Below are 27,863 nucleotides of genomic sequence, written 5' to 3'. Positions count from 1 at the left end.
TAGTAGATTCATTCGCGAAGCAGCTGCTCTTGAGCTGTTAGGTCTCCTTCGGAGGCGCTCGGGTAGCTGTTAGCAAATCCCACCCCTCCTGGCTGAGCCTTTGCTCGCCCACCTGTCCTGGTGAAACTGGAAAGGCCTCCGGGCCACCAGTAATCCTTCAATCATAAAAAAAAAAAAAAAAAACCTTCTCTGGACTTCCACAAATCATTCAAGACCAAAATTAGCCAAACCGGTCCAGCCGTTCTCGAGTTTTAGCGAGACTAACGAACAGCAATTCGTTTTTATATCACAACGAATTTGTAATTAATAATTTTTTTTGTAATTTCTTCATGTTGTCACAACAGAATTAGGCTATCTGAATGCGTCCCTTGCGTTTGTCTGAGCCGGGCTGGAGTCGGTCAGATTCAGTCTTTGAAGCGCCCGCGCTGAGTCCGCGCGCCTGCGCGATGTCACCGCGAGTAGTCCGCGAAGTCTTACGCGTCTAAATCCGTCACGTTTCACGCACTCCGCTTCGATACGGTTATTGCAAGTGTTCAAATCCTGTGCTCCTTCAGATTTCTGAGCGACATTTAATTCGACGGCTTCGATTGATTTCGGATGCAGTGTATCAGTTACATTTAAGAATTGATTGATGATTTCTTTGGTCAAACGATCGAAGATACAACTTCGAGAGCAGTAGTTTTTTTTTATTATACGTAATTTTATTATGAAACTTTTTAATTTATATTTTTCGTCACAAACAATGTTATGAGTAGAATAAAAAATATATTACGTGCATGAACCCGATGAAAGGTCCGAATACTTTGTTGATAATGACAGTACATGACGTGACCCCGTTGAAATTTGATTAAAAAGCGAATACAGTGTATCAATCAACGAACGGTTTAACGACCCCTGTACGTATATAAATGTAATTAAGTTTAAATTCGCGTGTAAAATTTATTTAAAGAATGTTTTGTAAAAACGCGTATAAAAAATGTTTTGTAATGAAAAAGGAGCTACGTATTTTCAGTATCAATAAATCGTGCACGAGAAGTTGTGAGCGCATTCGAAACAATTTGCGATATAATTAAAGTATTAAGCTTTTTCTATTTGGCCAAAAGGATTTCGATATTAGGGAATTCTTCTTAAAACGCTTAGTTTTAAAAGTAAATAGTTCCACGGAGTCCAAGATTTAAGTCGCATAATAGTTTTAGTGTTTACTAAAAAGAATATGTTACAAAAATAGAAAAATACGTTACATAACAATTCAATGGGTAGCCTTATCATTAATAGTGATATTTTATGGACAACCTAGAAATTAATTTTAAATGAGAATTTTAGGACTACAAAAAAATATAAGCCCGTTGATGAACGACAAAGACACATATACATTTTAGAGTATATAATATACATATTCTAAATAATTTTCAAAATACATCTAAAAATAATTCGGAAAGTTAAGCACTTTGACCAGTGGAATTCGTTAGTTAAAATATGAACTACTCTTTCGTAACAAAAGATCAATGGTCATAATAAATTGTTCAGTTGAGAGCCCAAACTATAAATTCTATGCATCGACTTTTAATTGAAGTCGAACGGTTAATTATGATTATGGGCTTTTGTGTGTTGAGCTTCTATTGTTTAGAACACGAGTCCAAGAGATGATTCTGTGATTAAGACATCAGCCAGCGGTAATATATAAATAAGAAATGGTAGCACGGTTTCCGTACAACGATATGTTTTATTGATACAATGATGATTTCAATTGATTTTTTCATGGTTTAGATGGGTGGACGAGCTCACAACCCACCTGGTGTTAAGTGGTTACTGGAGCCCATAGACATCTACAACGTAAATGCGCCACCCACCTTGAGATATAAGCTCTAAAGTCTCAAGTATAATAACAACGGCTGCCCCACCTTTCAAACCGAAACGCATTACTGCTTCACGGCAGAAATAGGCAGGGTGGTGGTGCCTTCCCGCGCGGACTCGCAAGAGGTCCTACCACCAGTAAAGTAATTTAATCATCTCCTATATGTAAGTGTGTAATGATAACACGGTTTATGTACAACGTTATGTTTTATTGATACAATGATCATTTAAAAAAAAGTTAATCGTCTCGTCTCTCTAGAATGAGTAGTATCTTTGTTAAAATATTTTAAAATCGAGTTTTGAGTTTTGAGTTTCTTCTAGTCTTGTATTTTTGGCACCTGTAACACAATATTCCAGTTGAATATTTTAATTTACATAAATAAAGGTAAATTGAGAGTTAGCTAGCCGCAATGTATACAAAAAGTTGCAATTTGAAAAATATATGAAATGATATTTTTTACATAACATATATTGTATTGCAAGTCAGTAAGCAAGGAAGATTATCATAACGGTCTATCAAATAATTAGGTACTATTTTTAATTTGCTACAAAGTTTTAAGACTTTTAGTTCCAGACGTTTAGAGGCAATTTGGATTCTTGTCAAGTATGAATTTAGAAAATTCAAAGTCAGACATAACGTCCAGCCTGTAGAGAATTTCCAGGTTTGTTTGTTTGTTTAATAGACCAAGTGTTTTAGTGAAAAATATTGTTGTTCTCTATCTTAACAAGAAAAAACGACAAAACCAAAGAGAGAATGCTATACATAAAATTAATTAAAGTCATGAGGTGTGAGTAATTATAATTGTATTTAAATCGTTGAGCGAACACAAGTCAAATTGAAGTAAATATATAATTAAAATTTACTCTATGTATTTCCTTGAGGTCATTGAACTTAAAGTCATTGAAGTGCGATTTTAATTGTGTTACATTGCCCGCCATATAAATCGCATCAAATTTATTTTTTCCGAAGATGTTTTTTTGTTTTGTTTTGTGTTATCGTTTACGGAAACGTCGACACATCAGATTTGATTTAGTCTTATCTTTTCTTTGCTTCAAATTCAGAATCACACAACGCTCTTATAATAAACACGAGAAATCAGTGGCGCATCGAACTCTGCGTGTAAAATTATACTGTAACAGTTTCCAGTCACGTTTGTTTATTTGTGTTTCTGTTGTTACTTTGAATTTGTTCTTTTTACAAGTATATCTATCTCACAGGTGTGCTTATTGGATATACTTATAAATATATAATAATAGTACCGTAATTTATTAATAACTAGCTGACCCGGCAGACTTCGGAGTGCCTCAATCGATAAATAAAAGACCTCAACTTTTATATAAAATAAACTTAAAACAAACAAAAGGAATCCATCCGTCCGACGGGGGACACATTAAAGGAAAAACAAAATTGTTATTTTTATTTAATTCCGAGCATTTTTATATTTATCTACCTTTTAAACCTTCTCTGGACTTCCGCAAATAATTCAAGACCAAAATTAACCAAATCGGTCAAGCCGTTCTCGAGTTTTAGCGAGACTAACGAACAGCAAATCATTTTTATATATATCGATAACTTATAGGTAGGGTTTTTTAATTCATGTGATAATTTTCTTTCATGTATTACATAAGTAGACGCACGTAACTTCGCAGTTCGATAACAGACAAACCGGAAGCAGATCTGTGACATTAAAACCACATTAGCAGTGCGGTCGTTGGAGAGATTGTAAATGACCGCCTCCGCTCTGACAATAGGCCGCGCCTTCCCGTCAACTGTCAACTGCTGTTCTCAAAGTGTCAAGATTGTATCTTGAGGTTTTTATATTGATTACGCGCCACGATTATCATTTACTACCAAACCACAATCCCGATTAATAATAACATATAGGTGGGTAGGTTTTTTAATTCAAATGATAATTTTTTTTCATGTATTACATAAGTAGACGCACGAAACTTCGTAGTTCGATAACAGACAAATCGGAAGCAGATTTGTGACATTAAAACCACATTAGTAGTGCAGTCGTTGGAGAGGTTGTAAATGACCGCCTCCGCTCCGACAATAGGCCGCGCCTTCCCGTCAACTGTCAACTGCTGTTCTCAAAGTGTCAAGATTGTATCTTGAGGTTTTTTATATTGATTACGCGCCACGCTTATCATTTACTACCAAACCGCAATCCCGATTCCGTGAAGTAATCATCAGATTCAAGGAACCTTGTCAAGAAGTCAAATCCTTGTCTAGATGTGGATTTGCTCCTGATCGATTTCCACAAAAGACGTCAACCAGTTTTCAACAAGATTGTCTACAGCCCTTAGCACTAAGAAAGTATCTGAATCTTGATAGCCCTCCAGATCTTCAAACTCTAGTCCACAAAGACTACAGACATACCGGCTACAGCTTAAACGCCAACTACAAACGTATAAGGAAATAGTGATAAGCCAAACATCGTAACTTCACGCTTCTTTACTAAGCAGTGGCACTGACCTTTAACAAATCCGTTATTATAAGTAGGCGCGGTAGTTAATAAAAAGATGATCATAGTCTTGAAGCCCGCCGCAGAATTGAACAAGCAAGTAAAATTGTCGGTAACAAGCAAAAGTTTATCAGTGATATTTTTATTTCTTCTCTATTCAGTAGTTAGGTGCGGAAAGTGCAACTAGCACTTGAGATGTTCTTACACCGATGCCTAAGGTTTTATTGTTTCAAGGCCTGAAAAATACTGCGATGCTCAAGATACAGAGTAAACATATAAAATATTTTAATAAAATTGATAATTGCGCAACCTGCTCATTTTTGGACATAATTACGCGTGAGTAGTATGAATGAGCTCCTGTATATTTTCGGCGCTTCTGTGTCCAAAGTTGTAATGCTTGCCAACCCTAGGGTTAGCAATAGGAGATAGCGCTGTAAGAGGAATCCAACGTTCAGCAGTTGCTTTAAGAGTGAGATTCTCTAGCGCTAATATGAATAGTTTGTGTTTTACTGTAAGAAGAATTCATTTTAATGTAAAAGATTGAAAAAATCGTGCTTATAATCAATTCGTAGTCTTATACCATATATGTACAATGTCCGAAAGAACAAATAGATAAACAAAAAAAACCGGATTTGGATTGAAGTGCACCAAAAACCCAGTTTGTCTGTGACTTATGTTTTCTTATATGTATATGTAGATTTATTAACCTAGACAAAATCTTTATACAACCCAAGTAAAGTTAAATTTAATTAATACATCAAAAGAATAAACCGTTGCAATTAATTAAATTTCAAACCACCTCAACTTCTGAGTCTCATACAAAAAGTGTTCATTATTCATTTTAATGGGTGTATTCAACTTTGAAATTCGACCGAACCGTTTTGTTATTTGACACGAAAAATCAAACAGTCGATTTTATAGCGTATACAATTAGATATTTGATTGGTAAATGTTTTAACTGTTTTTTCTAGGTGAAAATAAAAGTCGGAAGTTTCCACCTTGACTGTAGCTTAATGTTTAGGAATGTTTATTGAAAAAAGTCATACATAAATTTTAATAAAAAATGTTATATTAAATACCAACACACAGGTTTTACTAACCATCCTTAAAGTCTTGATTTCTTTTAAAAGAACAATAGGCAGTGGCTGGCTACACTGGCATTGCCGTTCGTGATAAACTGTGACCACTGATCATCAGTTATTCGTATGCGTATAAAAACGACCTGCGTATAAAATTTAAACGACCTTATACCTATATAGTTTTTTTAATCTTATTGAACTCCAAGATTGTCCTTCAAAAAAGGATGCTATTGAAATAGGCGTTCGTCTATATATATTGGTTTTGTTAAATTTCCGGTTCATGAAAGTATGATAAAATATGTTCCAGTTAACTCGACAGACTGAGTATATTTTACGGCCAGACAGACCTGAATGCAATATGATAAACCTTCTGGAAATACCTTCCGTTGCGGGGTATTATAATAATTTATAAAACAAACTACCGAAACGTGTCGCATATTGACTACAACCAAATCTAATAGATGGTACCACGATAAAAAATTCTGTACATTTGAAATTTCAACATCTTTATTGTAATTTAGGCATGTCAAGTTTGTTCGTACTAAAATTGTCGCCATTGTTTTCGCAACACATAGGCGAACGCAGCCAAACAATCAAAGGCTATAACTGAACAATAGTATATGGAGACAAACATCTGTGACCTACATACGAGGACTATTGATATATACTTTATCAAATAAAAGGGATCAATTCGAACGGTACGCCGCGTCGGAGAGTGATGCGATCCAACGCAGAATAAGGCGATGGAAATGACGAATGTTTTTTCTTTGTAAGCTCGGGGATTAGACCGCACGAAATGTTATCGAATCGTGACTACAAAAGATCCATTGGATCCCGATGTTTTACATTTTATTCAGTTCAGCGGTGTTGAGGAAATTGAGCGAGAGATACATCGGCTAATGTGTTTTAATACATAATGTTTTTTTTTCAATGCTTGCATTATATTATCTTGAATATTTATAGGGTTTATTTTTCAACGTGAACATCATTACACACCCTGTAGCATACGATCAACAATCAATTGTATTGTAATAACTGCTGTCGATTTTTGCGAACTGCTATTGATTAAATTGTAAAAGTTGTTAATTCATATTCAAACTCCAATAAAAGCTCAGGAATCACTTAAAATATTGTATTAAGTGCGATCAAATCAATCAATAGCATAACACAAAAATATCGGGGGTTAAAATTATTTGGTTTAACCAACTTTTTGTAATCTTACAGGAAATCATTTAAAGTTAAATATTTGGAAAAACTATCATAAACAAAAAAAAAACTTCTTCAGCTATTTGTGAATGTGGTAAACTTAATTGAATATCAATGAATAACATCAAATTTTTGGTACTAATATCAAATAAAACGAACCTTTAATTACAAAAACAATATCGCGTATTAAGCAAAATGTTGCTTAAAACAAATTGCCTCGATTTTTTAGTACATCTGACTGAACTAATTACTCATTCAGAAACAATGTTACATGCCGCTGACGGACATAAGTAGCCAGATATTTAACGGTGCTCATCAACCAGCCGTTAACGGACTATGTCTCACATTGTCTACTGATGGTCGTCTTTTATGATTATGTCACAAGTTCGTTGCCCCGGGGCGCACCTTCCGCGGTTATAAATACTGGCACTGTGTCGAACTTTTGACAAGCGTGTAAATAAACATGTTTCAGGTCGCCGAGTGTTTGTTGTGCCACACACCCGGATAAACCGTACTGAAATTGTCAGATGATTTTCTTAGGAGATTTCGGAGCTTAGAATTTTCTGATCGGTTTTCAAAATAACCTATTTTATTTTTTATTAGTGTCTCATAAACGCCCTAAAAATGGTTACGTGGTTGCTGTTATAAACGTAAACTTATATTTCTCAATCGAACTTCTACAGTCTGTAGAGTATTTTTTTTAAAATTTTACTATTTAAATGTACTTAAATGTTTATTCAAAATTTCACGGAAACAATATTAATTTTCTCACGTCCTACTCAGCTGCAGTCGATGACTAATTGACGATATTTCTAGCTTAAAGTTCAAAGGAGCTTTCAAAGCGTAAACTTAAACTTTTCCTCTAAACTTTCCGTTCCGTGAATATTGAATATATTAATTTATTTTTCTGTATTGATTCTTTATAGTTCCGAAGAGTTGATTATATTGTTTTTCCGTTTAATATTTAAAAAAATCGTGGATTTAATTTAATTTATAGTTTTGGACTCTTCAAAGTCTCTCAGAATTCGTATGCATTACAATATGTAAGTAATCTCAAAGCTCGCAGTGACATTTAATTTAAAACAATCATTGCTTACTCGTATTTGTATGCAACGACATGAATTAGTTATAAAATTGTGTTGAAATTTAAGTAAATGCGAATTAAGAAGAAAGTTATTTCAATAAAATCTATCCGATGATACTCGTAGTGAGCGTTGAAGATCACTTAAGATCAGGTAGTCGGTAAGTTCCTTTGTCTTTAATCACAATAAGAAAATATCTTGATTCGGTCGTTAACCTGTAACCACTAAGCGCATAATTGTCATTTAAATATTTATATTTTATACAAAAAATTATAAGTGTCGTTAATTTGACATTATATAATAATTTTGAACTTATCATAAAAAAATATATGACATTAACTTATTTCAAATACACAAAGAAAAATTGAAAAATGAAATCTGTGCGGCGATGTGATCAATATTGTTTAGTGAAATAAGAGTAACTAAACTATTAATTTCTTAGGTTTGTCTAACCCACGTACATCTAAAGGGCAAGCAATAATGATCTACAGTTAGTGGGTGTAAACGTGGGCGTATATAATTATGGGAAACCTAAATAAATAATATGCACCGAATGAAGATAAATCGAATGAAAATTTATCATTCAAAAGAAAGACGAGAAATATAAATTTAATGCATTTAAAATAAAAACGTCGGTGTAGGACTTTGTTTTAATGCGTTAATAAAAAAAAAGGTATTTACATGAAAAATCGCAGTTTTCAAGATGCAAAGAAAGACTTCTTTATGCATTGATATTTATAATTTTTCATTATTCTAGTATATTTTGTTTAAAGAGAATGAAAATTGCAATGTAAAGATCATAAACATTTAAATCGTTAGTGCTCAAAAAAGCGCTAATTACATAATTGTGGTATTATATAGTTTTATATATGTATTACTAGCTTTTGCCCACGACTCCGTCCGCGTGGAATAGTCACTTTGGCATAATGCAAAATTTTACCCCCACTTCATTTACGTAAAAAGTGAAAATATTTTTGAATTATAGAATGTTAAGGAGCTAGTTAAACCCCTATTTTGAAACATTCTCTATTTGTGCTCCATTTGTATTGGCCTTACCGTGATGCTACGTAGCCTATAACCTTCCGTGATAAATGGGCTATCTAACACTGAAATATTTTTTCAAATCGGACCAGTAGTTCCTGAACTTAGCGCGTTCAAACAAACAAACTCTTCAGCTTTATAATATTAGTATAGTATAGATACTAAACTAAATCAAGCTAAGAGTCAGCCGTATTGCGCACAAAACGAATTGAAAACAATAGACCATCCCACAAACCTGAGATCATTGTTTCAACTGTGCGAGAAAATTTGAATGTAATTGTTCCGCTGGCGCCTACACTGCTATGTATATGCAAATTCAGCTATTTAGTTAAAACTAAGCAGCTTTATACAGAATATTACGTATGCAATTGATTTTAATTTTCTATGTTTTAAGTTACTAATTAGTATGTTATCTAAACTCTTGGTATGATTATGTCTACTGAATTACAGCATTAAGTAATAAAAAGTAATTCTCATTAAATATCATAAGTGAAAATGTACAATATACACATCCAATAGTGTTTAAATAAATCATTTAAAAATTCAATTTTAGAATTGAATAGTCATAGAAAATCAGAAGGCTCTTATTTTAGATAAATACCATTAACGGAAAACTTATAGAGCTCCGTAGAACGTATCATCATTGACAAGTGATTTTTTTATTTTTTATTGCTTAGATGTGTGGACGAGCTCACAGTCCACCTGGTGTTAAGTGGTTACTGGAGCCCATAGACATGCGCCACACACCTTGAGATATAGTTCTAAGGTCTCAGTATAGTCACAACGGCTACCCCACCCTTCAAACCGAAACGCATTACTGCTTCACGGCAGAAATAGGCGGGGCGGTGGTACCTACCCGTGCGGACTCCCAAGAGGTCCTACCACCGTCATTTGAGGCCAAAATAAACTCCTATTCAACCATATATTATTACCGAAGTGCTGCAGGGTTTTTCGAAATGATACCACCATCCCTTTTTAAGCTATTGCATAGATTTTATCGCGGGCCTTGACCGCGGCGACCGAATCATGAAATTCCGTAACGAAAAAAACCTTACACCCCTCACTCCACCTACCATGTAGCTCGCGTTCAACACATTCACACGTTGCGCTTGTGTAGTGTTCCCGAGTACCACACGTTTTTTTTTTGTTCTAAATACTGCAGCAAAGTTCATTCATCCTATATGGAACCATTATGCGTTTCAACATTTTTTGCCACATACTATTAGGCTCTGAAAAGAACTAGCCTCTGTGCTGTTTTCTGAGTGCTACAACATGTGATTCTATTTTTAAATGAGATTTCATATACTATCTTTTTCAAACTTATCTATGTATAATGTGAGTTGACAATTGACGGGAAGGCGCGGCCTATTGTCGGAGCGGAGGCGGTCATTTACAGCCTCTCCAACGACCGCACTGCTAATGTGGTTTTAATGTCACAGATCTGCTTCCGGATTGTGGGATTTGTGGAAGTTCAGAGAAGGTTTAAAAGGTAGATAATTATGAAAATGCTGGAATTAAATAAAAATAATAATTTTGTTTTTCCTTTGATGTGTCCCCGGTCGGACGGATTCCTTTTGTTTGTTTTAAGTTTATTTTAAACAAAAGTTTAGGTCTTTTATTTATCGATTGAGGCACTACGAAGTCTGCCGGGTCAGCGAGTATAGTATAAATAGTTTTAAAAAGGCTTCCGGTGGCTTCTTATCGATTACTCATTATACGGAATCGATTATATGATGGTTGTTTACAAGTATTGCTCATTCTGCAATCCAGAGTGGAGCGGCGCGTGGCGTGGGTGTCGACGCCGCCCGTAGAGTAAATATTCTCAGAAGTTTATCACGCAGACGTATACGCACGTCCATTCATTAGTGAACTACGCTATTTATCTGAAATCTTATTATAGATTGTTAAAAATTTGTAATTTTTGTTTAGTTCTATCTCGAACGTCATGTTTATTTTTTCTTGCTACCTAATCTGATAGCCTTGAGAGGCTATATCAGCGTCGCCTTAATTAGTAGGTGAGCTCACGGGGCTCAAACCTGATGACGTTGCTAACACGAATCCTAGCAAGAGCCGTGCTTCGCAGAATCTACCACCGGAAATCTACAATCGGAAACGCGACCCACTGAGAAGATCCGGCGAGAAACTCAGTGGGCTGTGTCTGAGGGTTAATTTACTCGTCGAGCCCTTCGTCGTAAGCGATGGGTTCGACGAGAACGATGACCGGTGAACGTCACGAAGAGATATGTATAAATACGGATGGGGAGGTCTGGTAGGTAGCTCGAAGAATTCATTTGAATTTCAATGGTAGTGTAGGGTTGCATACGATACTTTTCTCTCTTAATCGAATTAATATTATGACTCGAAATATTTTAGCTTTCCTATTTGACCCTGGCTTTACTTAAATAGAAAACTGTCCTTGTTCCTTGCATATGTCATAATGTTCACGAAAACATTGATGGGGAAGTTTTTATTGCACATATTTTTAAATTAGTTACTATTTTGTGGTAAAATACTTACAGGAACACAAAGATATCGGATCGCGAATACCACCGCTTTACTCGTAAGAACCGAAGGCGAATTCTTAATTGTATTATAACAGTTGTCACATCTTTTTAACGGAATGCCGCATTGCATTAATTTAGGTTTTATCTGTTATTGTTCTTCCGATACTATCTGATATTATACTGATTTGTTACTATCTGATATTTTAGATTTTACCATCTGATATTATATTCTTTCTTGAAAGCCGTTCGTGAAGTTGGCTTAAATATGTATTTCGTAGGAAAAAATGATATCAGCCCGCCGGATTTAAATACCAAAATGGTCACACCACTCAATACGACATCCTAGTACATGAACCTGTTATCTTTTATGCTACTACGACTTACCGAAAGCTTAAGAATAATATGCATACAACAAGAATCAACAAGAATAATACTGACGAATTTAAAAGTTACAATGCGTTCAGATTGAGCATGAAAGAAATGAATAAAATTTCATAAAACAAAAAGTATAATATATATTTTAGTGACATCTAAAACATTTTTCCTAATGTTTTAGATAAATTCTGACTGTAAGCTTTGTCGATTATAATTTTAAATAAAGTTCCGTAGTGCAGTGAAATTCGGCATGTTAATAAAATGGCTTGACAGTTCAAGATATATTGGTTACATTATTCATTGTGTCAGTTCATCTCTAAATACGAGGCTCGAAAGAAAATAATAATATTATAGATGCAGTCTACCGAAATATATTAATTAACCCGGAACATTTATTGGGATCAGTGAACAAACACTTTTAAATTTTGATCAAAGAAATCATTTTTAAACGTTAAATAATCTCTCTTAAAATCGCTTAGAAATCTGAACGGTTTTTTTTTTTTTTAACGTACATTAATTATATTAACAGGAGTTTGCACTTAAATTTACTGGTATTTCAAATTTATTCTACTTACTATAAAATGGTGGCAGCTATTTTTGTTAAATCATTAGATTTAAAAGAACGTGATTTAATACGATAATGTAGCTGAGAAGCAAACTGTGTAGTTGATGAGTCAAAATGATCCCGATATGCATTCGCGCACCGCGCTCGATCCAAGGCTCCACTGATGACGTCACAAGACAGACCCGTTCCATCCTGCAGGTAAACTATTGTACACAAACCTAACTTTACCATAATTCGATGTACGCTGATTGATCAATCGCTTTACTAAGAACACTAATCCACATAATCAACACTAATATTACATGTCTAAACGAAGAAGCGTAATGATTTAAATGATGCCTAGTATTTTTTTTCTAAAATATTTTTAAGCTTTAAAACCTTTTCTAGCTTACAGCCTATACGGTTTAAATGTTTACTAGAGCATATATCGTAAAGTGAATGACCGCCATTGTCCTTGAGATTGGCAGGCTCAGTTCTATCTAAGACGACTATCTCTCTCTTTAAACCGTCCGTAAATAAGGGTCCATCGCGGTAGAAGCAGGCCGAAAGCTGTTGGCTGGTACCCCCAAAATTACACAAACAATTTTCCAAATAAGAACATATTGTTAGAGCTTAGCCTCAGCCTAACAGCTAACAATGTTTTCTATTTGGAACCAATAAGCCATAGAATGTAAAAATTCAATTAGAGAAAATAAATTGAAAAATTCAACGGTAGGTATGCATCCGCAACATTTTTTAAATGTAAATTAATATCTTAATAACTCTATATACAGCTAAAAGTCTTCTCAGCATTAAGCAACTCTTATTGATAATATATGTATGTATATATATAGACGACACGTAAATTCGTAGAAGACGACGCCTGACCTCATTTCAGTCCTTTGTGACAAATAATGATGTGTGGAAGTATCTCTGTTAGTTAGAGCCAACAGTTTGTCAGTTTAAATTGAAACAAAACAAAACATTATATTTATCCTGTCGATATGTTTTAAAAAACGAAACTCTTGGTTTCCTTTTTGTCAATCGGCAGATGAGTTCACTTCCAACCTCGTAGTTAGCAGAGCTTAGAGACATTGTAACGCAAATAATACCTTCAGACCTTTTTACTGGTGGTAGGACCTCTTGTGAGTCCGCACGGGTAGGTGCCTATTTCTGCCGTGAAACAGTAATGCGTTTCGGCTTGAAGGGTGGGTCAGCCGTTGTAACTATACTTGAGACCTTAGAACTTATCTCAAGGTGGGTGGCGCATTTACGTTGTATATGTCTATGGGCTCCAGTAACCACTTAACACCAGGCGTGCTGAGAGCTCGTCCACCCATCTAAGCAATAAAAAATAAATAAATAAAACATGTTAAAGTCTTTATTGTATTATTTATTGCAGAAATAGGAAAAATTATAGATAGCGTAACTGCGTACTGTCATCCTGTTTGTTCATGTCGTGAAGCAATTATTTATTTCGGTTCGAAGGTCGGAATATCCGTTGTATCAGTACAAGTAAACCTAATAAATAAAAAAAGCTCCTGGTATTCTCGTAACGTCTGTTTGGCTGACTGTCCAACAAAATACACATATAACATGAACCTACAGCAACGCCTGGTCTGATTAATAAGAGGGATATAAATATTACTCGCTCTTTATTTTATGTTTACAGAACTTAAAAAAAAAGCATCTCCAAACTATAATACCATATTTAGAAGCGAGAGCGTAATATGAGCGACTAGGTGCGTCCTACCGGAGTATATTAAAAGCTGCGCGACCTCATTCGGCTTCCGCACTTAACGCTTTTAAGCTCTCACCTAACATAGAACTGAGCTTTGACGTAAATGGTAAAAGCTTTGATAACCCACTGTGTTTACATGTGTACTACTAAAAGATGATTAGTTTTAAGGACTGTGCCAGAATTTTAATCTTTTTCATTTTGAATGTTAAACAACGGTAGGCATTGAATGTAGATTAGTGGGTAACAGGTTGTTACTGAATTCTATCCCTCCTGGCTGAGCCTTTCTTTGCTCGCTCACCTGCCCTGGTGAAACTGAAAAGGCCTCCGGGCCACCAATAATAATAAAAATAAAATAAAAATAAAAAAGCCCTTTATTCCATGCAATTACATTTTTTTTTGTATATTTAGTTTATATAATATATGTATGGACCTCTCTCAGGTTAAGGCCTCCTCCAAAGATTTCCACTCTGCTTTGGAAAAATGGATGGACAGACTAAAGACCCGCCCGGTGTTAAAGAGTTATTGGCTCTGAGACGTATGATCAAAATCACAGTTACAACGGAATAGCAGGGACCGCACCCGTTCAGGGTGTAACACAGAATTGCTTCGCGTGAATGAACGCCGCTTCATGAGATGTTAAGTCGAAATCTCAACTGTATTAGACCTTACGGCTTCTTCAGTCGGAATGGGTGACTTAGCGGTAGAAAGAGGCACGACGGTGGTGCCAACCCGTTCGGGGTAATTTTAATAAAAACAAAAATAAGGGAAAACTATTAAAGGGAAAGTTAGGTAGGATAACTGTGTGGTCTCCTAGAATGGTCCATCTATTCCCGTGGGTATCGTAAAAGAAGACTAAGGGGTTCACCGGGGTGCGACTGCATTCCCTAAGTATTATACTAGATAGGCCATTTTGTAAAACTTCAACTATTGCTTGAAGTGTGGAACAGTCGTTATATTAAGCAATTGATACTTAGATCTCATACCACAATGTGAGGTCGTTCAACCGTTTATGTACTAAATGCAAACAAATATATAGTAATAGTAGATCCTCTGGCCGTAAAGGGTATTTCCAAGCGAGGTATAACTTGTGCAGGCAAGAAATCAAAGCGATATCTGTTACATTAATAATTATATTATTTCGCCAAAAGGGGTGCTTTTGATTATGACGCTACTGAATAAGAGGCGAATGTAAACTGTGATCTGTGCTTAAAGGTTTCATATGCCGTAATCACCGGTGGCCTAAGGGGCTATTCTGATACCGCGCAGATTGGTATGTGAGCTCACGGGGCTTAACTGGGATGACTTGCAAACACAGCACTTTGGGTCTAGGATTCTAGGGCTTTGTTGAATCTACTACCGTATCAGAATCGCCAGTCATTCAGTAGCTCAGTGAGTTAACGTGAAATATTTGTATGAAACCCAAGCTATTTCAAGTCCATCATAGCTATTTCAATAGATTGGCACTACGAGCCAGTACGAGTATGCATAATAGAAAAGTATAACAAAAAGAGTTTGGTTTCATTGCTCTAAATGGGCTGATGATACACGATATTCATTTGTTATCGGATCCCATAGACGTCATAATGTCAATGCCGCCACCCGCCTTTACACCAGAAGTCGAAGTGTCGGTTGTATTTTAGCTCTTTCACCTCTTCAAACCGAAACGCATGATTTCTTAGCGGCTAAAATCGAGAAGATAGCGATACCTACCTGGTACATTTCATTGTGGGAATTCACATTAAATCAACAACTGCCATTACAGTCGCCCGCCGGCAGCCGAACAGAGCGGACGGGTATTTGGACGTATAACGTATATCTATCTGAATACGCGAGTGATTGCGCACGTGTCTATAATTTGGTTTTTGTTTTATTCAAATATTGTTTTGTGTTACCTTCAATCGAGGACGGGATTATTGACTAAATCGGGACTGCGCTCGGGCGCAGTCCGTCCGTATTCTGGTCAATGAGGTGTACGACTATAATCCTAGTGCACTATGAGTGAAAAAGCAAACGAGACTGTTGAGAGCAACAAGATGGAAGCTAATATGAGTAGACAAAATATGGAAGATGAACGAATACAATCAAGAAGAAATGAAGACGAAGAAAGTATTGATGAACAGCACAATAAATCTGGAGAAGTAGAAGAAGAAGACTTGATGGAGACTGAGTACAATATTAGACAAAATGAAGAGAATGAAGAAGATTGGACAGTAGTAAAGAGGTCCAAGGCAAAACGCTGGAAACCGAACTCCGTTGATGTTTGCATCTCGAGCAAAAATCAGCTACCAAAACAATTCGCATTGGCCAAACTATTTCATCGACTTAATATTGGTGGTATAACTCGTGTGAAATATATTAATGCTTTTAAAGTCCTTCTAGCATTTGAGGACATAGCTTTTTCCGAAAAATTCGCGGCATGTCCTGAAATTCAAGAACAAGGCTGGAGGATTCAAAATTCATGGGAAGTAAATATCTCTTATGGAATTGTCAAAAACATGGAAATAGGCATATCTGAGGATGACCTTATGGAAAACATTAGGACCAGCAATAATTGCGAAATAGTAGCGATCAAACGATTGAATAAACGGAACCCGGCTTCGCCAGGATGGATAGACAGTGAAACCATTCGCCTCAGCTTCAAGGGTAACTCACTTCCGGAATATGTATATTTATTCAATACAAGGGTAAAAGTCGAAGCATATATATTCCCCGTAACACAATGCTCAAATTGCTGGCGTTTTGGTCATAGTGCCAAATATTGTCCTTCTACAAAAATATTCTGCCCTAAATGTGGGAAACATCACCCTAATTGCGAGACCAATTCCTTCAAATGTATAAATTGTAAAGGTAACCATATGGCCCTAGCTAAGACCTGCCCAATATATTTGAAGGAAAGAAGAATAAGAGAAATCATGTCGGAATTTAACTGTACGTACCGCAAGGCTTCATTGATGTACGTACCACCTTTTTCACCAGCTGTTCACAGAGAAACGAGTGAGAATATCACTTATACAATGCAGAACACTACCTTTCCTACTGACCCACGTAATAAGAATTCATATGCATCCGTCGTGTCTAAGATAACTCAAGATGAAAATAATACACTTTTTTCTAACGAACATTTGAAGAGTTCCAAAAAAAATAAAAGAAAATCTAAAAAAAGGAAGCAGCGTTTTTCGTCGGATCAGTCCATTCATGATTGGGATGCGTCATCACAAGCGTCGGAGACCAGCTCTGATACTAGTGGACCTATCAAGGAGGGAAATCAAGACGCGGGGCAGGGGGGGTCCTGTCACCCGCATATACCTTCTACTTCAACGACGCAAGATCCTAAACCACAAACGACACTACACGATACATCTAAATATTTTCGACGTGACCGTACTAGGAAGACTCACTCGGGGTCTGATATTTCAATTATGGAGGTTCTGTACAAACTTAAAGAGGTAGTATTTTGCAGTAATAAGCCTTGGAGTGTTAAATTCAAACTATGTATTAATTATCTATTAGACTGGACGATTAATGTAATGTTAATTAATTTACCAGATGCATCAACGTTTAAAAAGTGGTTTACTTTAATTTTCGATTCTATCAATGGCTAACGGATCTGACAAAATAATTAATTTTAAACTAATTCAGTGGAATGCACAAAGTTTGAGGCCCAAGCTTCTAGATTTCAAACATCTTTTAAATCAAGAAAAAATTCATGTCGCTGTTGTTAGTGAGTGTTGGTTGGAGCCACAAAGCGAATTAAGAGTTAGTGGTTACAATATTTTTAGAAAAGATCGGTGCGATGGTTACGGCGGTGTCTCAATTTTTTGTCACAAATCCATTAGATCACAATTAATACAAACTAACATAAATTCTGGGATAGAAATTATTTCTGTTAGGCTATTTAATTGTAATTATCTAGAAAGTATTATTGGAATTTACTGCCCACAATCGGTACGTACAACCCGTAGAGATTGGGAAGCTATCTTTTCCCAATTTACCAGTAACTCTTTAATTTTGGGGGACTTTAATGCCCACCACCTGACCTGGTCATATAAGACAGATAGCAGAGGGTCCCAACTGTTTGACATTGTAAACGAATGCAATTTAATTTCTCTAAATGATGGTAGTCACACACGCATTAAATTGGTAGCTGGAAATTTACAATGTAGTAGCCCTGATATATCTTTCGCCTCTCCAGATATAGCTTTCAAATTTAATTGGCAAGTATCAAATGAGACTTTAGGAAGCGACCACCTGTGTATTAAAATTTCATCAGCATTTCGTTGTTCTTCAAATTCTTTTAAAAAACGAAATTTAAAAGCAGCCAATTGGACAGAATATAGTAGCCTGTTAACGGACTCTTTCGCTGAATTTACTCTTCCGGATGATCCTTTTACTGGTTATAATTTATTTATTGACACGATCAATAAAGCGGCAGATAAGTGTATCCCATCTATTAAGTTTTGCACAGATCCTTGTGCTAAGTTTGCCCCAAAACCTTATTGGAATCCAAATCTATCTAAATCTATTGCTTTACGTAGACGCGCGCTTGCTACTTTTAGGAAAAATCCTATTCCGTCAAATTTGATCATTTTAAATGACTGTATTAGGGAATCACAAAAACTTTTAAGGAAAGCTTCTGGAGAACATTGGCACGAATTCTGTGATTCCTTAAATGAAGTTTCACATACGAGTGAGTTGTGGAGCAAAATGAAATGGCTGAAGGGATACAAATCAGAGAGAGCTTACGTTGACCCAACTAAAGCCGAAACGCTACTTAATAATTTGTGTCCTCTGTTTGTTCAATCATGTCAACCTATATTCGTTTCATCGAATCCTTTCTTAGAGGCTCCAATTACTTTAAATGAGTTAGAGGTAAATATAAAATCAAAAGATACCGCCCCTGGATGGGATGATATATCATTTTCTATGATTAAGCGATTACCTCTTAAAGGCAAACAAATACTGCTCTCTTTGTACAATAGCTTTATCTTTGGAGGCATTATTCCTGATCAATGGCGTGAGATTTATATTTTTCCGATTCCAAAACCAGGTCGTGATCCGTCCTCCGCTTCTTCTTTGCGACCTATTTCTCTTATGTCATGCGTGTGCAAAGTGTTTCATCTAATTTTATGTAGAAGATTGGAATGGTTTCTGGAAAAAAATAACATTTTCTCTAATGAAACAGTAGGTTTTCGTAAATCAAGGTCTTGTCTAGATGTTTTAAGCCGAATGGTTTCAAGAGTTCAGATTGGTTTTTCTAGAGACAATTTCACCATGGCTTGTTTTCTCGACCTGGATAACGCTTATAATAATGTTGAAATCAATGCTTTACTTAATAAACTAGATGGTCTTGGGGTAGGGGCAAAATTCTGTTTATATTTGTGGAAATTTCTAAGCCTACGGGTTTTAAAAATCAAAACTGATGACTCGTACATTAGCAGACATACAGGACGAGGTTTAGCTCAAGGCGATCCTTTATCACCTCTATTGTTTAACGTAGCAACTTACAAAATTTGTCATATTATTCAAGATATATGTGTAGCCCAATATGCTGATGACTTTGTCCTCTATGTAACAGACAGCGATATGAATACGGCTAGAAACCGTCTGCAAAGATCTCTCAACCTTGTAATAAAAAATCTAGATGAATTGGGCCTTAACATTTCTGCTACAAAAAGTAAAATATGTGTTTTTAGAAAAGGCCGGAAGGTATTACAAGCAAATATTTTAGTAAATGGTACACCACTGAGCGAAGTAGATAGTTTTAAATACCTTGGTTTGTGGATGGATAGATCTCTGAGATGGAATAAGCACATAAATGAACTTTATCAAAATGTTTGTAAATTTCTTAACGTTTTTAAAGTGTTGGCGGGGTCGGGATGGGGAGTCCACCCTGCTCATCTTCGCAGGCTATATATATCAATCATACGAAGCCGTCTAGATTATGCAAGTTGTTTCTATGATAACAGCTGTGATTCAAATTTAGTTAAACTCAGTAAAATTCAAAATCAGGCAATGCGCATTATAGGAGGCTTTGTTAAGAGTACTCCAATACATGTTATGGAGAGCGAACTTTGTTTACCACCTCTTCAGACTCGTAGAAGATATCTAGCTGGAAAATTATGGCTTAAATCTAAATCAATAACAGGCAACACCTCTATTGTACTATTAGACCAACTCAATTCCCTTATGTCTTCTAGATATTGGAAAGATAAAAAGACACCACTGCTAGTTTGTATTCATAACAGTTTCCGCAACATAGTCATCCACTGTAGAGATCAGTTAGGAATGTTCGCTTTAAGATCATGGATCAGTGCATACAACCTATGCGACCTTATTAAACTTAACATTGAAGGAATGAATGAGCCTAAGCGTAGTTATAACCATTTTATGTTACGTAACAGCTGCGTACGTCATCTAGAGAACCACTATTCATCCTACTACCATTTGTATACAGATGGATCAATAGAAAATAATCTAAATATGGGAGCTGCTATATTTGACCCACAAACCGGAAATTGTATGAAATTCAATATTATCTCAGATGTACGAGTGTCAATTATGCACATAGAACTACTAGCCATTTTAGAATCTATATCATATGCTAGCTCAGTGGACTCTGATAAGTTTGTAATACTTACTGATTCTCGTAGTTCGCTGCAACACTTAAACCGATGCGTTTATGGTGTTAGGGGCAATCCAGTTGCTTATACAATTATTGAGCAGATACATAACTTAAAAGCGAACGGTAAAGAAGTGATACTGCAATGGATACCTTCTCACATCGGTTTGTGTGGCAACGAAAGGGTGGATAAGTTAGCTAAGGAAGCTTCTAGTGATGGTGTGCCATTGAACATAGTTCCTAATTATACCGATTGTGTCAACTTAGTAAGAGAGGAATGTTATCGTCTATGGAAGGTATATTTCGATGAAAGGTCTTTGGAAAAAGGCGTGTGGTACAAAACAATTCAAAGTCTACCATGGAAAACGCCATGGTTTGATTCTTGTAACCTTAATAGAACCACCCTAGTGACTGTTTTCAGACTTCGTTCCGGGCACATCCCACTCAATAAATTTGCTCATTTAATGGGGAAGGCTCCTGATCCCAAATGTTCAGTTTGTGATGTAGTGGAAGACGTTTTTCACATTATGATGGAGTGTGCGCGGAATGATGATTTGAGACAACAATTCTTTGCAAAACATACAGATTTCCGACAAGTTGGAGGTGTAAATTGCGTATTAGCCTTTCCGGAATCCGAAATGGCTAAGTCACTTTATAAAATAGTGTTGGTGGGCCTTCAGAGACGATAACAGTTTTCTTTATTTTTTTATATAATTTTATATATTTTTGTTACTATCTTTTGTTGCACAATGGAGTGACATATTCACTAAGTGAATAATCTCCTTAAATAAAGAAAAAAAAAAAAAAAAAAAAAAAAAAAAACTGCCATTAAAAATATTGTTTTATACATATTCAAGTTAAATTCGTGTATTGCGTTAAGATTTTCATGTGACATTTTCTGAAAATGATTTTCTTTTAAAAGCAGGCCCGATTTAAATAAAAATCTGGGAGGCTTAAAAGCATTGTAAAAACATGCAAATATCTCCTTTGGACAACATTTGATTGTAGCATCAATTAATTTATATTGGCTTAAATGAGAGACAATTTTTATTGTTGAGATATCAATGTCGAGGCAATTAATTCTGTCACATCTATATTTTTCGCCAAAGCCAACATTTGCATTAATTAAATATTTTTTGTCATGTTTTAATTATTCAAATGATGCACTTGTATTTGATTATATTTGAATATTAGATTTGGAAATCTGTACAGGAAAAAGAATATCATAATTAAAACTTTTTATAACAACTTTTATAAAAACAATAAACCTTATCGCTGAATATTATGAAAAGAAAGACCGTACGTAGTAATAATGAAGACTGTGGTAGTTGTAAATTTTCCAATAACGTATCGAAAAGTTTCTTATATTTAAATTTGGATTGTTTCGGATTGTAGTTAGCAATGTAGGCAGCGGCTTGATATTACTGACCTCCATCAGAGGCGGTGACTACTTACCATCAGGTAGGCTGTATGCTCGTCTTTATTCAAAGGCAATAAGAAAAAAACTTCGTTCCAGTTTAATTATAAATCAACCTAAACTCTTATTAATACACGGCTGCTATCTCAATATGAAGGAAGGGAATATGAGCACTAATAAAATAACATCTTTGTCTGCCCTTATTATTTTAACTACCCATGGAACGAGGCCGCCTTTGATTTCCAACGGCAGAACACAAAATCTGTATCGATATGAAATTAGACATTCAAAGAATTAATGATTAATGCATCGTCATCAAAGAGAGAATTTTACTGATCGTAAACTTGTTGTTATGTTGAACAACAAACAATGTTCACGGAAACCTGACACAAAAATTAATTCAGCGTGAAAATTTTATGAAAACAATCAAGAGTCAGAAGGGAGAACAAAGCAAGAAACCTTCAGATGCCCCAGTCCAAGTATAAAACGTGAATACATAATAGTCGGCCAGATGGCGGCCGTATCAGAAATCATCTCGTTTCTCAGAAATTTGAATAATACACAGCTCTCGACGAACTTGTACTTCGTGATTTAAACGAGAAAATTGAATCTTGCAAAACTATGAAAGTCGCTATGACCACGATTCAAAAAAATTTAAGATCTGCTATGTACATTCTTTTTTTTTAAGGGATTTTATGACCTGGTAACTGAGACATTTAAGTCATGTCTTATTTTAATTTATATTCTTATTTTTATGAAAAATGATAATATGGTGTGAAATGAAATGTAATGAAGATGATTAACTTAAGACATTAATCAACTGAGATGAAATGAGATGATATGGGATGAAATATAATCTCAGTAAAATGGTGGTCATTTACTGAGATTTTTTTTGTGGACTTTTTGGAGGATCCCGAGAAATTACGTCCAGCGCTTTGTTTCATTTTCCCACATTTGTGCAATTTCACAGATATTAAACAGTTAATAAACCACCGTTATTACACATTTAAATCTGAAGAAACACTAAATAGACAAAATAAAACAAATCGCACAACTTCACTCCTCGCGTTCCCGCTAAAAAGTCCTATGTAGGTACATTCTTATTTGCTTTGTGATAACTACCCTCTTAATAATGACAAAAGTTTTAAATTACTCACATATGAACAGAATTATTAGTTTTAGATCTCAGTGTTTTTAGGTTTTTTTAAAGATTTTTAGCGTATCTGTAGCGCACTCATAGCTTTGTACTGCATGTATGCCTGGGGAATTCTCCACACACAATACAACCGAGGTGGATTTGTTGGTTTTGCTCGAGCCCTGCATCAGTGAGCTATGAACTTACGCAGATATTGTTTATATTATACGTATAAGTTGCGTTTGTAAAACGTAAACATTTGTAATACGAGGTTTTATTGTTACTGGCGATTGTAGGTAAAACTAGTCAACTCTGGCCATAATTCGCCGTAATATGGGAACGTCACACATGAAACTTATTATGAGTTCATGATAAAATTATAGAAACCCAGGTGACGCGCGGCTTCAACCGATATTAAGATCCAAGGTATGAAGGTCGAATTCCCTTTTTTGTAAGAACCACCAAATCTAATGTGGTATCTCTTGGGGCTGATAATACGTGATAAGATTTAATACGCTGGTAATAGACGAAAAGGAAAATTTTAAGAAAAATTTTGCCAATAATTACTCGACATAAATATCCGAAAAAAATATTAAATATCGAAAGGTTCATGATATGCGTCTTAATCCATTCAAAATTTGTATTAATCCAATAGTTCTCAAAAGGATTATATAAATATCATTTATAATGAAATGAATAATTCACAAACAAAAAATCACAATTGAATAATATGATTTTAATATTTATTTTTCGTACACATTGTGCCTCAAAGTAGATCAACGAACGTTTTTCATACGACAGGAGTCGAAACATCTCACTGTAGTAAGCTAAGCACCTATAAAAACGTCAGAGCAGCTGGATTTATTACTATACTAAGCTGTTCCGAACCGATTTGAATAAACACCCGTGATATTACTAGATAAAAGTGATTTCAAACGACGCGACGCCAGAAGCGTATTGGGTTTCATTAGGATTCATTCTTATTTATTCAGTATCTCAACGATTAAATAACAATAATAATTCCAAATTTTACAGACCCGACCTGCAAGTGATTGCAGGTATTTAGTATTGGAAACATTCCCATATGATCAAAGTATAGGGTAACTACACTTTTTCCGAACGCAAACTATTACATATGAGAAAAACCAATGCCCTGTTGCATATCTATTCATAAAAACCAATGAACTATATAAGTGATTAAAATGTAAAATGGATGGACAATCTCATAATTTGCTTGATGTTAAGCAGTTATCAGAGTTTTTAGACAATGCAATTGGCTAAAATTAGGTAAAACGTAACCCACTCATGCCGGCTCGGATAAAACCACTATATAGGCCTTATATAAGGTTCTTAATAAATATTACTGTAAGCATTAGAATTCTACTTGTTTCTGCAGTGAAGCAGTCATCTGTTATGATTTATCTCAAGGTGGTTTTCCTGGTGGTAGGACCTCTTGTGAATTTGCACGGGTAGGTATCACCGCCTTGCCTATTTCTACCGTGAAGCAATAATGCATTTCGGTTTGAAGGGTGGGCAGCCGTTGTAACCATACTGAGACCTTAGAACTCATATCTCAAGGTGGGCGGCGGCATTTACATTGTATATATCTATGGGTTCCGTTAACTATTTAACACCAGGTGGGCTGAGAGATCGTCCATCCATATATTTTATGCAATAAAGAAAAAAAGGTGGGTGGCATTCGCGATGTGATTAATTACGAATGATGATGACCTTATAACCTCTTTGTTATAGTAAATAAAAATAATAATTAGATGTGATTGTTTCGACTTCCGAATACGTCCCAGGGTTAAACCGCCTCCTTCCGATATGTCATGTCATGATTATTCTATTAACATGTTCGATTACATGATAACATCGGAATACTGATTTATTGTAATGTGCCTTTATTGTGGGAAGTATCAGATGAACGGATAATAAAAATACAAATGTATGCTTTGAGTATATACGGCGCGCATTGTGATATTCAATAACATGCTGAACATATTCTGTGATTGTATCTTAATTGTTTTTTTTTTTTTTAGTTTAAAAACATAAGGTGTCTTTTTAATACCCTTGATGTGGCTAACGTTATTTTCGAAAGCTGCTAAAATATTATGTTGACATTTAATGAAAAGCTTTGACTAATTTCAATGTTTTTTTCTTGCACGACGCTAACAATATAATTATCACTCATAGAGATTGGCAATGCCAAGAGCATAATCAATCTGCTATCAATTTTACTAGAAGTTTTAATTTAAAAATCTACACTTAATGTTTTCAGTAATTATCATAGTTAAGAAAGAAAAGAAAAAAGATGGACAGCTTAGCACTTCATTGATGTTAATTAAAAGTCTGCCGTTGCCTATGTTATTTTAGAATATACCTACAAAATTCAAATTAGGAATTGAGAAACTTCAATATAGAAACTTCAATCACAATCAAATCTGAATATGGTTCGGGAGACAATTGAAAGTCAATTTCAGATGCAAAGCTATTCGAACGATCATTGAATTCGTAGTTTCTAGAACTTCTAGGTATACAGCACGTTCATTCGGGCGTCTGGCTGTCGCGTCCGCTCCACTTGCCCCCATTCTCCTGCAAATTGACTCGAATATGACTTAATCCTTTTAAGAATTCACAGCGTACGTTACACTCACTTATTAACTTGATGACATCATGTCTGTAGTGTTTTACAATGGAATTTAATGGACGTCAAACACTAATATTTCAGGTTTTTACATTCAATCTTTCCATTGTTAATGAAAAGTTAATAGGTTTCGATTTTCAGAAAGGTCGATCGTATTGTATTTGCAATTGGGAGTTTGACGTCGCGTGAGTTATATTTTATAGCAAAAAAAAACACAAAAGCTATACACTTAATGTTATCCTATGATACGGATACAGCAATCACACTATGATCTCGTATAGCAGATAGCTGTAACAAAAATGCTGTGACTAGGATGGTAGCTCCAAATCGGACACTGCGGACCAAGACTAGCCAGACTAATGAGGTTATCCTAGTACGATTTTAAGTGCGTTGTTTGAAAGATTTCCTTGGAGGTATGTATCGGCTTAACTGTCATCTAGCAAACCGATGCCTCGGCTGTCACAAGAATATACCGCACGTGTACCGCACGCAAAAAATGAAATAGAGAATTAAGTTTTGTCTAATGGCGATTTGAAATGAGTTTTGCACCCGCAGTTGAGAATAGACAAAGGTGATAAACATTTTGAGGGTTTCTACTGAATTAATTCATATCGTAAAGTCAATTACAAACAACAAGGCAAAGAAATTGGTTTCAATCTGACAATCAAAATAGTCAAGAATGTTGTTTCTGAAAATTTGAACTGGTTTGACACCAAAAGTTTTAAATCGTTATATGGATTTTTATTTCAGCAGCATTTTTTAAATTTGGCCATATGATTTCTTCATAGTTAAATAATAACCCAAATAACTTCGGAATTTTATCATAAGGTAAATAGGGCCCATTGGTATTATTTTATTGTTTGATTTTATTACATTTTTCTAAATTTTAAGTTCTTCATTTTAGTTATTTTTCTTCGCTGTCTATTCATGTATTATGTTATTGTTAATGGTGGAAACTTATTAGGTTTTTCTTTACCTATCTAAAATATGCTATGTGCATGTATTGTACTGTTAGCTACCAAAATAAAGAAATAACATGGTAGGTAAGTTTTGTTAATTTTGTGTTCATATGTTCCTCCTTACCTAATGTATGTATAATCATGTGCAATATGGTTGCTCCTGTTTGCTCGACCTCTTCGTAAGCTAATAAATTTAAATTGTCTTTTGTTGTGTCGAGACATGAGTCAACTTATTCAGAATATATTCAGTAAATTTTGATGACCTTTGAATTTTCAATGCAGACACATCTTTATGTGGGGTGTAGTCGTTAAAGTTTTAGTGGCTGTATCCTTCACCGGGAGCATTAAAGCCTTATCTACAATGCTTTACTCACCCTATATTATGTGCACCTCATCGCAGACTGGAGATGAATCATCTCTTTGGAAAATACAGCAAATGTATATGTTCATGGTTTATTTGAGTGGTGTTTACTTATGTTCGTAAATATTCAGCTAGTTCAAATTTGTTGTGTTTCGAATTCAATGTTTACTTGTTTTTTGTTTCTAATAGTTTTATTGGATACTTATTTAATTTTCCTTCTTATTCTCTTATACTCTTAATAATTAGCGTGTCATGTATGTTTTTAAAATTCGTGCGTAGAAAATGTGTTATACTAAGAAAAAAACTCGTCTGCAAGATTTTCTATTACTTTATTCATTTATTTTGATGGTTTACCTATTTTTTAAACTTCGATAGTTAGAACAACTTTCGGCTCACCTGGTGTTATATTCTTACTGATGCCCATAGACATCGCTTCTTTATTGACATCACTCACCAGGATACATGCGTTTGAAAGCTCTCCAATCTTTACATCACAAGGAATAGTCTGATACGTTTTTCCACTTATACCCAAGATAGAGCTTAGGCCAAGAGAGCTCGGTAATTAAGGCAGGTTAGGTGAATTTGAGAAAATTGGTGTCGCATACGGCATTACCTTGACGGCGAGATCCACAGACGAAAAACAGAAGGGAAATAAAAAAATATATTTTACCTTAAAAAAATTTACTCATTTCATTATTATATTCCAAAGGATTTTTTTTTATTAGAGTAGCAGCAGACAGGAATCCGTGGAAAGAGTTGGAGGAGGCCTTTGCCGAAAGGCACACCAAGACGAGAGACATTTTGTATCAGAAGTGTAGATGTTACTTTTAC

At 35.2% G+C, this 27,863-nt stretch overlaps 1 protein-coding gene across 1 annotated transcript in view; it reads left to right on the top strand.

Annotated features, from left to right (window-relative positions):
• Window positions 1–381: 381 nt before the first annotated feature.
• The window catches only part of LOC101747129 (protein sickie), a 209,959-nt gene continuing 182,477 nt past the window's right edge, over window positions 382–27,863 (top strand). The window contains exons 1-2 of the mRNA XM_062672477.1: window positions 382–529; window positions 12,142–12,372. Coding sequence (XP_062528461.1) covers window positions 12,289–12,372 — 84 coding nt within the window. The 5' untranslated portion in view covers window positions 382–529; window positions 12,142–12,288. The remainder of the gene's footprint in view (window positions 530–12,141; window positions 12,373–27,863) is intronic.

Source organism: Bombyx mori, chromosome 15 (genome assembly GCF_030269925.1).
Source record: "Bombyx mori chromosome 15, ASM3026992v2".
Taxonomy (NCBI): domain Eukaryota; kingdom Metazoa; phylum Arthropoda; class Insecta; order Lepidoptera; family Bombycidae; genus Bombyx; species Bombyx mori.
Note: the sequence above shows the minus strand (reverse complement) of the source record. Positions and strands in the feature narration are given on the sequence as shown.